The 13,556-nt window shown below is 53.3% G+C and overlaps 3 protein-coding genes across 3 annotated transcripts; 1 reads left to right on the top strand and 2 right to left on the bottom strand.

The window, feature by feature from the left end:
* Positions 1 to 1,843: 1,843 nt before the first annotated feature.
* On the bottom strand, positions 1,844 to 4,046 carry ASPBRDRAFT_302068 (ATP-binding protein). The gene is made up of 6 exons (XM_067622742.1): positions 3,648 to 4,046; positions 3,423 to 3,497; positions 3,084 to 3,352; positions 3,003 to 3,027; positions 2,369 to 2,941; positions 1,844 to 2,310 (listed from the first exon to the last, which is right to left on the bottom strand). Exons 1-6 carry the CDS (start codon positions 3,731 to 3,733, stop codon positions 1,887 to 1,889), a joined length of 1,452 nt encoding a protein of 483 aa, XP_067475692.1. The 5' UTR covers positions 3,734 to 4,046; the 3' UTR covers positions 1,844 to 1,886.
* A 2,720-nt stretch (positions 4,047 to 6,766) lies between these two features.
* Positions 6,767 to 9,719, top strand: GbpA (the record flags this gene model as incomplete). The annotated part of the gene is made up of 3 exons (XM_067618503.1): positions 6,767 to 8,138; positions 8,188 to 8,889; positions 8,941 to 9,719. The coding sequence occupies 3 exons, from the start codon at positions 6,767 to 6,769 to the stop codon at positions 9,717 to 9,719; spliced, it is 2,853 nt and encodes a 950-aa protein (XP_067475691.1).
* A 392-nt stretch (positions 9,720 to 10,111) lies between these two features.
* Positions 10,112 to 13,553, bottom strand: ASPBRDRAFT_57829 (uncharacterized protein; the record flags this gene model as incomplete). The annotated part of the gene is made up of 10 exons (XM_067627802.1): positions 10,112 to 11,011; positions 11,065 to 11,147; positions 11,205 to 11,432; positions 11,521 to 11,890; positions 11,979 to 12,132; positions 12,577 to 12,728; positions 12,782 to 12,838; positions 12,888 to 13,248; positions 13,314 to 13,489; positions 13,545 to 13,553. 10 exons carry the CDS (start codon positions 13,551 to 13,553, stop codon positions 10,112 to 10,114), a joined length of 2,490 nt encoding a protein of 829 aa, XP_067475690.1.
* Positions 13,554 to 13,556: the final 3 nt, after the last annotated feature.

Below are 13,556 nucleotides of genomic sequence, written 5' to 3'. Positions count from 1 at the left end.
CGTGCACATCTACTGTCAGCATTCTATCAATGAGATCCAGAGCAGGATCGCCAACGTCATCCCAGTAAGGTGATGGGTAATCAAATCGGCCCATCTTGATCTGTTGGGCGAGAACAAACGGGTTTTCTTCCGTGTACAGTTCATCAGAGAAGGGGGAAACCCGCACAAACAGATGTATAAGACGACACCAGACGACCACACATCCACCAGGACTCCGTAGCGACGGCTGCCAGCCGGTTGAATGATCTCCGGGGCCACATCTAAAGGAATTTCAACAATTGCCGGTAGGTGAACCAGGAACCAGGAATACGTACAGGTTGGAGTTCCACAATGTCGTTGTCCACTGAAGTACTCCCGACTCTGTGTGGAGGTTCTTTGCTTGCCCAAAGTCGGTTAACTGGATTGTAAGGTTCTTGTCCATTACAAGAATATTCTCGGGTTTGATGTCGCGGTGGACCCATCCACGGTTGTGCTAGTATATATCAGGTTCTGACTCCTTAGCAAATGGGGGGAACTCACTAGGAATCTGATAGCAGACAATAACTGAGTGAATATAATCCGTGTTTCGGTCTCGGTGAACTTTTTCTTCACGATGATCGCATCAAAGAGGTCCCCTTCTCGCCCGAGATCCATGACAAGGCAGATCCTATTCTTCTCAAAGTCTGCGAATAGATCCGCCATCCTCGCAAGATTTGCATGAGAATGTTTCTTGAGTTCGCGTAGCAACCTGATCTCGTGATGTAAGTACTTCAAGCCTGACGAACTGAGCGGTTCCTGCCCCTGGAACATCTTGACCGCAAAGTCAACGCCCGTAACTCGGTTGGAGCAGAGGTACACGTCGGCAAAATGGCCCCTTCCGATCTGCTGCATCAAGTTGTATCGCTGATCGAAGCCAGTCATGATATCATACTCCTCCATGAGCTCACCAAAAGAGACCTCATCCGTCGGGGGATCTGACGGCGTTTCCCGTGGTGCTTCAAGTATCTCGGGTAGTCCGCCCATAAGCCTAGACGACTGTCGCTGTAAAGGTCTCGCGGCAACGGTATCATAGTCAAGCGTCAGGCGTCGCACCAAGCGTTGTAGCCCTCTCCGAGAGGCAATAATGGAAGCACGACGACCAACCACTCCGCGAGGCAGGAGAGCACCGTGGTGCGCAAGAAGAGTCGCGATAGCTTCTAGTCCGCTCCGTACAGCCATACTCAAAGCAGAATCTCCCCATTCCGCCTCCACCATCAGCTCTGCACCCGCTTCCACGATCATGCGAACAGCGTCGATATTCCCGCTGGATACAGCCGACATAATTGGGGTGAAATCGTTGTGTGCTTTGTTATTCACGGATGCGCCTCTATCTAGCAGCACACGGATGACGCTTGCGTGCCCGTTTCGAGCAGCTCTTTGTAGAGCCGTTTCACCCATATAGTCCTGAGCGTTAACTGCAGCTCCTAGCTCCAGGAGAACTCGTACATTCTCCGTATGGCCAAAGGTTGCGGCCCGGATGAGGGCGGTCTCCTTATCGGTTCCTTTGCCTTCAACGTCGTGGCCGTTTGCGATCAGGTGTTGAAGGGTAGCTGGAAGATCAAAGGCCGCGGCGAGGACGAGCGCCGGGCACTTGCGGGGGAATTCCTGACTCCAGTTGGGATAGCGACCACTTGGAAGACTCCAAGCCTGGCTGATCATTTCCATCACCGCTGGATTGGAGAAAAGTCGATCGAGATTCTGCCAAACCTCGTCTGCCTCAACAACATCCTTCTCCGAGCCCCAATGTTGGGCAGCGTATTCCAGGAAGGGATATTCCGTTAGACGCTGGAGCATGGCCGCATCACTTGTACAGAAGCCAGATGAGAAGTTCGGGAGAGCCAAATATGCCAAGCTAACTTTGGTTAAACTCAACTCATTTTGGCAGCCAGCAGCTTCTGGCCATGAGACCGTTCGAAGTATTGATGGACGGTGTAGTGAATGGCATGAATGGTCAGCATCTCGCGATCGACAGTGATGAGACCATTGCAGGCCCCAGTCAGAATGTCCGCATCTGGGAGATCTTCATCTTCGAGGACTGTGTCGTCCGGTAGCTCTTGCGTGGCGTACATGTGTTGTACCTGCGTGACTGTCAGGGTTTGACGGGCGCAAATCACCCAGAACAGCACTGTCTCCGCCAGTCCGACAGTATCAGCTGGCTGGTCATATATCCTTTGGAGGGCTTCCGTGTATGTGTCATCTAAAGTTGTAGGGAGCGTACGCAAGGCTGATCGCACTGCCTTTCGATTGATTTTGGTGGAGAGAGACTCGAGGTGCAGTTTGGCAAGGAGAAACCTGTAGTAGTGTTTTAGCTGAATAGCCTGCATAGCAGCATGGCGCCGATTGCTCTCACATTCCCTGGCACTCCCCAGTGACGGAATCAATGATCTCCGTTCTCAGGTCTGGATCAGAGCGGGCATGCTTCGAGAGCCTGGGCTGCTGGCTTATCTCGGAATCCAGCAACATTTTGATGTCCTCGTCCCGCGCATATATCTCAAGTTTCTTGGACGAACCGAGAGACGCATCGAAGGTAGTAGAAAAGCGCGAACTACACATAATCCGAACATTCGAGCCGATGGATTGCACGGTTGACAAAAACCGGAGAGTGTCTTCCTCGGACTCGCTGCATTCGTCCAGAGCGTCCAAGACGACAAACAGCGTTTCATATCTTGACGTCAGCTTTCCCAGTACTTCTGTCAGCTCTTTCGTTGTGGGACGCGTGCCGTATTCCTTGTGCGAATTATAGAGTGCCTGCACTTCAGGTGGGATTTCCTCGCTTGAGGAATGCTGAAGTACCTGCTGAACCATACTTGATAGCAGAGCAGCAGAAGTCTGTTCTTTTCGGCGATTATAGTTACAATAAATATAGGTGTAGAGACTGTTCTTCGAGGTCGGGTCATATTCAAGAAGATCAATAACGATAGACCTGGTATATGCATTAGCTGTCATTCCAATTCCTCCGATACATACTGGGAATCACTACTGACATCAGTCGTGTTTTGCCAGCGCCAGCTAACAAACAAGGATTAGCACCCTAATCCGTTGAGCAGAGAGACCTGTGAACTTACGTAGCCCAGGACACCACAGCATGCCGATCTTGCCATCCAGCCAGGCACGAAGGGTCTCATGTTTGGTGAACCAGCCACCCGTTCCCGGCTGCACACTTTCCAGGATCGCAAGGTGCTCCTCCCGAAACGAGAGGGTGCCGAGCCAGAGAATGATTTTCTGAGTCTCATCCTGTTGATTTTGCCTGCGGGTTTGGTCGACCTTCTCCCCCAGATCTACTATGCGCTCATGGGATGACTGTGTAAGCTGGTAGGATGACTGTGCAAGCTGCCTATACTCGCGCGGTTAGTATGGGGCAAGACACCAAGAAAACTGGAAGCGACACGGGGCAAGAGCCATACACGAGGTCATTCTGCATGACGAGAATGAAATGGCTGTTCAGTCGTTCCAAGCCAGCCAAATTTGTCCGCGATATCCTTTTTGGTGAAGGGCCATGTCAGAGACAACGATCGTTGACGCAGCTTATTTTGCGGGCTGAGCTGGGCGCTGATGTCCTCCAGGATGCGCTGGAATTTAACCAGTGGGCTATCTGGACCAGCAAGGGACTTGATAAATAAAGGTCTGACCGTTTCTGACGTTGGCATTGCGTCTTCCGCATCCTCAATGCGGTCCCTAAGCATCTCGAGCAGGCAAGTGGTGCTCCGCAGCTCATCCCGAAGCTTGACTCGATCCGAATCTCCGTTCTTAATGCCCTTCAGATACTCCGTCGCGGTGGCTGCCAGTTGAAGCACAGCTATTATGCTCGCGGTAATACTAAGAGGGTCGCTCATTTTGCGCGCTAAAGTCTGAACCCTCGGAGGGGTTGACGATGGGGTCCAGCTAGATCTTGCTAACTTTTCTATTCCGTGAGCAACCAGATGGCAAAAGCGTCGGCAACTTTGCACCAAACGTACTCAGGTGGATGTACGATAAAGGGATGTTGAAACGCATAATCCTACCTAGTCAGGGGAACGCGTGGGTTGGATGGTCAGCACTCAGCGGGCTGAAGTTCAACAGGCATCAGATTAGCCCGTGAAGGCTTAGCGCCGCAGTCTGCATTGCCAGTTGGCATACAATACATCCACAACTTCGACCACTAAGTTTCATTAGCCATTTATTATACCATGATGTAACAGACCAACATAATCAGCAGAATATAACTAAAGAGTAAATACCGCAAGAAACGACCCACCTGAAGGTCGCGACCCTAACCCTTATCGTCAACGTACTCTTGACTGTTCCGAATGGCCTCATTACAAGATGGGGCAGATAACCTCTAAGAACTCCAGAACCCGTTACATCCGAATTCATATCGCATTTCCTCGCCTGCTGTTGACCACTGGAAGACTCCAAAATGTAGGAATTGCTGCAGAGAGAAACGCTAGGAGAAATAAGTCATGATAATTATGGTCATCAGAACAGATTTAGGTATTGTTACTATGAGGAGGATTGCCACTAGTGAGAGGCATTCTATCTTCTTTCTCCCTTCGGACTGACTTCAAGAAGTCACTTACTGTTGACATTGCAGAGCTGCCATCCCAGAGTTGCTGGAAGGTTTAGGAATAGACGTTGTCATTATCATTCTGCATCTACTGCCTGCGCTATAGGAATAGCTAAGATAGCTTCATCAGCGTGATTTCTGAGATCTTTTATATGGTTTAAGTACTTTAGTAAAAGCTTACGAGAAGATATAAGGGTTTGAAGCAGTAGGCATAGCTCCTATACTCTCTCCTAGCTAAGTATAATCTTGATAATCATATGTAGCCCAGAGATACTGGAATATTTAGTTATATAGCTAACGTATTTATATTCTAGGCATCCTTATTAGTCATGCTCTAAGCAGCTCTTACAACCCTTGAACTTGAATATAATCTACCGTGAAACGATTAGTACTAGCAGTAGACTAAGCTCAAGGAGTATCTGTACTAAGGATATAGGTAAGGGTAGGCTAATATCAAACACCAGGTCTATTCTTATAGAGGCAGGTAGATCTAATTCATAGGTGTAATGTATGGGCTGATCATCTCTCACCGCGAGGCATCCAGGCCCCCACCATCTCTTTCTCCGTCTTCAAGGCCCGAGTGTTCGTACAGTGTCTGCATGGGATCTTCGAATCCGTAAAGGTCAAACTCATCGACAAGATGGTGTAGATGGCGAATGCGACCGCGGAAATATGGTCGGTTGTATTCGGAGCCGGGGAGATATCGAGGGTATGGTGTCGCGTGCGCAAACGGTACTGAGGCAGACGACGTGGATCGCATTCGAAGGGAGATTGAATCTCAATCGAACCGAGGGAACTAGATAGATGGATTATGCGACCTGAATGAAGCGAAGCGACAAGTCTCGTCGGTGATTGTTTGGCAGGTATGAAGTCGAGCAGAGCACCACCCCGTTGTTGCCTTGGTGCCTTGGTGCCTTGGGAACTATTTGGGTATCGCGGGTGCGATCGCAAGGCAAAACCAGATTATGGATGGAGGTGTCTATTTTCAGCAAAAGTGGGATGCTTCAGGAAGGCTGATGCTATTGCCGATGACAAGGCGAGCCAGTTGTTCAGTCGATTAGGCCGCATTGAGAGGTTGGACCAGTTGGGCTGATCGGGTTGTCCATCGCCTCCATTGTCTCGACAGCCTGAGGCAGCGACAGCCGCGATAGACTCGGTGGTTATTCTCGCATCACATGTTTGTCAGCAGGGAGAGTAACTACTTCGTTAGTTAGTTAGTTAGGATTTCTTCGTGAGTCAGAGGAAGACGAGGAGAATGACGTGATGCTAGCTCCGCATCGCATTCCACAGGCTGATCTAGTCTATCGGGTGCCTGGAGAAAAGCCAGGCAGAGGAGGAGAACACGAACGTCGAGGATGGCCCGCAGGCGGAGAGAGACCCATCATAAGTATCAACCGGAGGATCGATTGAGAATGCACTGAGGAATAGATTTGGGAAAGTTGGACGAGGCGACAGCTCAAGTGGCTCAGTGGGTGAGTTGGCCAGGGAACTGATAGGCTGCGGATGCGCCAGATCAGCCACTAGTCAGTAGTCTTGGGAGTCACTAACTACTAACTAACTCTCTCTTCGATTATCTCGACTGGTTCCATTGCAGCCCTGCAGCTGCTGGCTGTCAATATCCACCGCATCACGGTATCCCCCCATGGATTCCTGCCCCTTGGCCAGGGCGTCCCTGTCCCCATTCTGCTTTCATCACTGTTTCATGTTTGGTGTTTCAGCAAGGTCGATTCGCGACACTTGGAGCGTGCCTGTCCAGGACACCAGCCATCATTCCCCCAGACGAGCTCCACTCCAACAAGCTCGTCGCGATGACAGGATGCTTTGCCTGGCCGTTGGGCTGCACAAGTGGCGGTGAATGGCTTCACTTTTCGTCCAAACCCGGAAACGACCAACCATGGCTGGCGTCCGGCCACTCACTACCTGTCGCCCCATCATAGGCAGTCCGGAAGAAAGGTGTCTGACTGCACTTGTCTTCCATGACTGCCGGACTGCTTCACTCGGGGATTTCTGCTGCCCAGCCGGACATGGCTGATAAATATGGCCATGAGGACGCCAGCTTCAGGAGATTTTCCAACACTGCAAACCCCTCCTGACTATTGACTTGCTCTTCTGTGAATGACCAAGTCTTTCATCTTTCATCCCTTCATGCTCCCGATCGTCGGGCCCCTTCTTGCACGACTGTTTGTCTATCCATTTCGCAACAACATGGACTGCTCGATGACCCGGCCGTCATCGACATCGCGGTTCCCTTTCTTCCCCTTTTCGCTGTGGTCCTCCAAGCGACCGCAGCAGTCGACCGCGTCGACGCAGACTCCCGCGCAGACCACGCCTCGCATCATGGCACAGTCCCAGACACAGATTCAGGCTCCTGCCCGATCAGAGCCCGAAACATCATCACAACGACCGCCCGAGAGTCTGCCTCGGACGCCCGTCCCTCCCCAGCCGACGCCAGAGGAACTGGCCGAGCGCGACCGTCAAAATCGCGAAACCGCCCGGGAGGAGGCAGTCCAGGAGCTGGACAGTCTGGTCGGCCACGACAACGTCAAGCGCCAGCTGCATGGCGTCCAGACCTGGGTGCAGATCTGCCGTCGCCATGGACGGGACCCCAAGAGCGAGTGGTACAACATCGCCTTCCTGGGGAATCCCGGGACCGGCAAGACCACCGTCGCCCGCATCTACGCCAAGATGCTGTACGCCATGGGCATCTGTGATTCCCATACCGTCTGTGAGACGACCGGCGCTGATTTGGCTAGCCGGGGTCCCGACGGAGTGCAGCAACTGCTGCGCAACATGACGGACGCCAACGCGCCGGTGCAGACAGCCGGCGTGCTCATCGTCGACCATCCGCACACCCTGATGGACGCGCCCCCGACGCCGGCCACCGAGCAGGCTCTCGAGGATATCCGCCACGCGATGGAGCGCAACATCGGCCGCATCATCGTCATTTTCACCGGCGAGGCCGACGAGATCAACCGCTTCTTGCGCGAGAACCCCGCGCTCCAGCAACGGATCTGCAGCTCGCTGCGCTTCAACGACTTTGATCGCCAGCAGCTGACGCAGCTGCTGGCCCGCCGCATCATCACCGAATACAACGGTCGCATGCAGGTCGAGGGCGGCCTCGAGGGCACCTACATGCAGGCTGCAGCTCGCCGGCTGGTCCGGGGGCGCGCGGCCAAGGGATTCACCAACGCCCACGCCGTGCGCGAGATGGTCAAGAGCATTGCGCAGCGTCAGGCGCAGTGCTTGACGGACCAGCAGGACAGCGGCATGGACGAGGTGGACTACTTTTTCTTCTCCAAGGACGATGTTCTGGGTCCGAGTCCGGCGGAGACCCGGTCGACCAGCGAAGCCTGGGAAGCCATGCAGAAGCTGATCGGCCAGGACGCCGTCAAGGCCTCGGTGGCGGAAGTGTTCGACACGACCGAGGAGAATTACTATCGCGAGATCCGCAACCAGCGTCGTCTGCCCCTGCGGGTCAATCGCATCTTTGCAGGGCCCCCAGGCACCGGCAAGAGCACGGCCATCCGGCTGTATGCCCAGATCTTGGTGGACTTGGGAGTGTTGAATGGTGGAGAGGGTAAGTAGCTGCCCGAATTAATGCCATGAGATACGTACTGACGAGTTAGTCCGTGTGAAACCGCTATCGGCTCTCTGTGATCTGCCCGAAGAGCAACTCCGCGCGACCGTCGAGTCGACGATGGGCAATGTCCTCGTTGTCGACGTCGACTCCGATCGCCAGGAGCGCCCGACCGTGCCGGACGCGGTCATCGACATCCTCGCGGCGCCGCGCGACAACCACTGCACCATCCTGGTCGGTACGCACGACAGCATCAGCCAGTTCCTGCACCGCGCGGGCGCCAAAGCCCGGGGGTTTGAGACCCAGCTGGTGCGTTTCTCCGCGTTGACTCGGGAGCACATGGAAGAGCTCTTCCAGAGCAGGCTCGACGAGCAGGATCTCGATGCCACCCCGGAGGCTTTCCAGGCGGCTATGGACACCCTCGACAATGCCCGCATGCGCAAGGACTTTGACAACGCCCGCGCCGTCGAGCATCTGCTTGCGGCAGCTATCTATCACTTTGAGCGCCGGTCGCGTACCGGTCCTAGCGCGCAGCCGGTCGAACGTCTCCTCGAGGGACGCGACTTCAACCCGGAGCTGGTGGGCGGCACGACGGCGCTGGTCTTCCGCGAGGAGCTGCGCCATTCCATCGTGCCCGACGACATCATCTCCATTCTGAAGCGGTACCACAATGAGATGAAGGCCGCCTGGCTGCAGGGGCTGGATCCGGGCGCACGCATGCCCGCTGCGTTTGTCTTCAAGGGCGCACCAGGTAAGCTCCTCCCTCAAAATCATATCAATGCCATGGCTAACGAGATCATAGGTACCGGTAAGAAGACCGTCGCCCGCCAGCTAGGCACCCTCTACTACAAAATGGGGGTCCTTAGCGACGGAGCCTTGGTGCAATGCTCGGTCGCCGACCTAGTAGCACCCAACGTCTACCCAACCTCGGCACGGTCGCGCTCGCAACTTGACCAAGGCAAGGGCAAGGTGCTCTTCATCGAAGACGCCCACCGACTCGCAGACGCCGACACCACGCAGGCCGTGGACGAGCTCGTCTACCTACTGCCCAAGTACGCCTCCACGATGGTGGTGATCCTCGCCGGACCGGCCCAGGAAATGGACCAGCTGCTGGCCAACCGGCCACGCCTGTCCGCGCTGTTCCAGGAAGAGATTGTCTTCCGCAACCCGACGCCCCGCGAATGTCTCCGTTTGCTGGACCGCAAGCTGGACGAGCAGCAGATCAAGGGTCCCCGGTTGTATCTGACGGACCCGCGCACGCCGAGCCATCGCGAGTTCACCCGCGCCGTGCAGATCCTGTCCATGTTCCCTTGCTGGAGCAATGCCCGGGATGTGGAGGTCTTGGTGCGCTGGATGGTCGCGGCGTGTGTGAAGGATCTGCCGCTGGATAGCAGCAGCAGTCTTAGTGCTCTGCCGGCGATGCAGTTGTCTGAGGAGCAGGCCATGAGTTGCATGGTCCGGTTGTTCAACCTGAAGCGCGATCGCTTGAGGTTTAACCAAGATCCGAAGGCCAGGGCTTTGCCTAGGGTGCTGTCGCAGCCTCGGATGACGGATCGGACGGGGGTGAAGTTTCCTGTTTGATGATTTTATGCTTCTTCTGTTTATGCTTCTTTCCTATGTTTTTGATGTTTCCTATGTGATTGTTTGGTGGATGTATTGTATCAGACTGTGAGCGTGTGTGCTTCTGCTTTTGGTTTATGGCTTATGTGCATCTGCATCTGACCGTCGTCACTCATTGACTCTCCTTTGTTTGCTTGCATGGATGTTCGGCATGTATGGTGCATCAGACGGATTACTGAACGTCGTGGTGTTGACTGGTATACTATATATAATATAAGGCTGGTCCTATGATGAGCATGAGCATTAGTAGACTATTCTCACAATACCATTAGGTCTCTAACTGTCTTTGAGCAATTGCTTCTTTACTTTGACTCCCTATCAATTAACAAAATATGTAAATATCAAACACACATCTAGCATCCCACAGATTTACAGCTCACATACTCCCCAACCCACTCCGCTGCCTTTGATCCCCATTCCTCACTCGATTCACCAACCCACTTGGCGCCAACATACCCATCCGGCCTCACGACCATCACCCCAACTTGCCCCGTCTCCAATCTCCCCATCCACTTCCCAGTACACCCTTCACCACCCTCCACATCATCCAAATACACCGTCCATCGACTCTTCTGCAACAAGTCAGGTAAATCCGCCAACTCAAACTGCCCCTTCAGACTCCTGGTCACCAACCCATACGTCACCACCTCCGACACGACCGTATACCTCTCCAACGAAGAATACTTATCCCCCTCACTTATCCCACGAGGATACTTCCTATACGACTCTTTTGCCGTTGTATTCAACCCATCCACCACACCATCCCCAGTACAAAATCCACCCAAGAACCCCTTCCCATTATCACTAACAACATCCGACACAAACAAAAGTACCCTGAACTGACCCATCATCGGAATATCAAGTTGTAAATCCACCGGATTCGCATCGATATACCGCGTCACTTTCGCTGGACGAGTCAGTGTTCCAGTGGGGATTCCACCATATACTTTACCACCGTTAGGGTTTGTAAGAACACTAGTATTATACTCCGCCCCAACTCCAGAAATAAACCGAATATTCTCTTCAAAGTTCCTCGCGAGTGCCGCCTCGCCTTGCTCGAATGCCGCGACATGTCCCGCGTCGAAGGCGATGAGGTCGTTGGCGATTTTGCGTCGTTCCGACGAGTATGTATCTAGTAAGGAAGATGGTGCGAGTCCTCGTGCCACGAGGTTCAGTTTCCAGGCGAGGTTCACGCTGTCGTGCATGCTGGTGTTGGCGCCTTGGGCGGCTAGGGCGGAGTGCACGTGGCCTGCCTGTTTATCTATCAATACCTTGGTAGTAATGGAGGAGGTGTTGGGGGATGTACATCACCGGCAATGAAGATCTGGTTGTCGGGATCACTGAAGTGACTAGCGACGCGTTGTCCGACGACGTAGTTGCCGAACCATTCTACTTGATCAGTATGCACTAAGACAGAGTTAGAAGGGGTAGTGGGAGGGGGGGTACCAATATCCTTCCACTCCAGCTTGAATGGATACATCGCCTCCCTCGCCCGATTCATCACATACTCCGGCGTGGCCTTGGCCCTATCGACTCGTTCTCCGTCGGTCGAGCTCAGCTCGACATATAGTCGCGTCATACCGCGTTCCCTCGGAATCCAGAGAATCGATCCCGCGGTGTGTGACCGAACGGCGACTTTGCTCCATAGGTCGGGGAAGTCGGTATCGATGGTTCCTATAAATATACCAGTTAACACTCTCCACTGATACCAAGAGACACAACGGAAGTAAATGAAGTAGAAGTAAATAGAATAGATGAATACCATCCAAAACCCCCCAAGAAGCATTACTCATCTCGCCCTCCAACTGCGCTCCGGGGATAAAGTCGCGGACTCTGGATCTGGCGCCGTCACAGCCAACGAGGTATTTCGTGCGGATTACTTTCGTGGTAGCTGTGCTTCTGTCTTCATAGGTAACTTCCAGTTCTCCACTTCCATCTACTGTCTTGGAGACGGATATGAATGGGCTGTTTCGCTGAACACTACCCCCTCGGGCTTCGATATCTTTGATTAAGACGTCCTCGAGCATGCCTTGGTGCGCGAGGAGAATGTATGGGTCGGATGCGCCGACGAGGTGGTCTGGGTAGTGCGTTTGGCGGGATGTGCGGTGGAGGGTTGATTCAGGGGTGGATTCCTAGTCATTATCAAGCATTAGTATCTTTACTGATGGATCCGGCGGTTAAAGAGGGAAGGGGAGGTACCCAGAAACAAATATCATACACCCTAGCTCCATTGCGAAGCAACTCATCCGATAGTCGCAGCTGTTTTAGTGTCTCGATGGTTTTGGGCTGCAGGCCGTCGGCTTTTCCGGTGGAGGTGGCTGTAGGGCGGTCATCGAGGAGGAGGACGGGGGTGCCGTAGCGGAGGAGGTTATTTCTGTTTATTCCATGGTTAGTTGATGGAGAGAATTTAGTAGTGGTTAGATAGTGGTGAGGGTACGTTAGCATTAAGCCCGAAGGACCAGCGCCTACGACCACGACTGTGGTGGTGGGGACGGTGGTAGCAGGGCTGGGGAAGCCCTCGTTGATGGCGCTGGGGGACATTGTATTGTTTCTGTGGTTTGGGAAATCTGATGATAATTCCATGGTCGCTTCTAGACGAGTATTGATTGTTATACTCCGTAGGTAGTTGTTGGTTACTAGTAATGGGGTTCGGACTGATGGCCGAGAGCTGATAACCCCACTTTTGGGCCAATTTGCTATGCGGGGATAACTACGTCGATTAGGAGTTGATTAGTTGATTAGTTGATTGCGATATGATCAGTCTGATATTGCTAATTTTTAACTGCAAGAATGATAATGATAATAATACTGCTACCACTTTGTCACCCCCCCATCTACAATCACATCCTGCCCCGTCATGTACGAACTGGCATCGCTGGCCAGAAACACACACGCCCCCATGATATCCTCTGGTTCTGCGATGCGGCCATTCATGGCGGCCGCTTTCCACTCTTCGATCAGATGGGGGAACTACACACTATCATCAGAAATACTCTCTTCGTGTTGGTAAACTAGGAACTCACCGCAGCAGTCATCTCCGTCCTCACATACCCCGGCGAAATCGAATTCACGCGTATACCCTACCATCATCAGTCACAATCATCCCATCTCTCCTCTGCTACAACATACATATTCTGCCATCTCTTTGGCAATCGCCGGACACATCGCCCTCACGGCCCCCTTACTCCCACAATACGCACTGCACAACTGGCTCCGTACCGCCACGTGGCTCGCCATACTCGCCACCAGCACGATACTCCCATGCTTGGTGCCGTTGGCAATCATCTGCCGCGCCGCCAGCTGGGCCGTATGGAACAGACCGAGGACATTCACCCCGAGGAGTTCCTGGTGGTCTGCGTAGTTGAACTCCAGGAAGGTCTGGTGGCGGTTGATCCCTGCGCATGGGACGCAGATGTCTAGTGCGTTGTGGAAGTCGGTTTGGAAGGCGCTGAAGCCGGTGGCGAGGGAGTCGAGGGAGGATACGTCGACTCTGTTGATTGATTGATATTGGTTAAACTGCTGCTGTGTTGGGTAAAGATAGAGTAGGGAGAATACTCGTAATATGCAGTCTTCACTCCATACTCCTTCTCAATCGATAGAAACCCTTCCTCAGGAGGTATCCGGTCGAAAATGGCTACGTTGGCGCCGGCTTGGGCGAGTCCGCGCGCAAACGCGAGACCGCACCCGCGGGCGCCGCCGGTGACGAGGGCGGTTCGGCCGTGTAGAGAGAACTGTATATTCAGTTATCCTGTTGGATAGTATCCTGAGGGAATAAGATTAACTCACTCGGGACATAGT

The sequence above is a fragment of the Aspergillus brasiliensis genome (genome assembly GCF_001889945.1).
Source record: "Aspergillus brasiliensis CBS 101740 unplaced genomic scaffold ASPBRscaffold_12, whole genome shotgun sequence".
Taxonomy (NCBI): Eukaryota; Fungi; Ascomycota; class Eurotiomycetes; order Eurotiales; family Aspergillaceae; genus Aspergillus; species Aspergillus brasiliensis.
The sequence above is the reverse complement of the archived record's forward strand: the minus strand, read 5'-3'. Positions and strand labels throughout refer to the sequence as shown.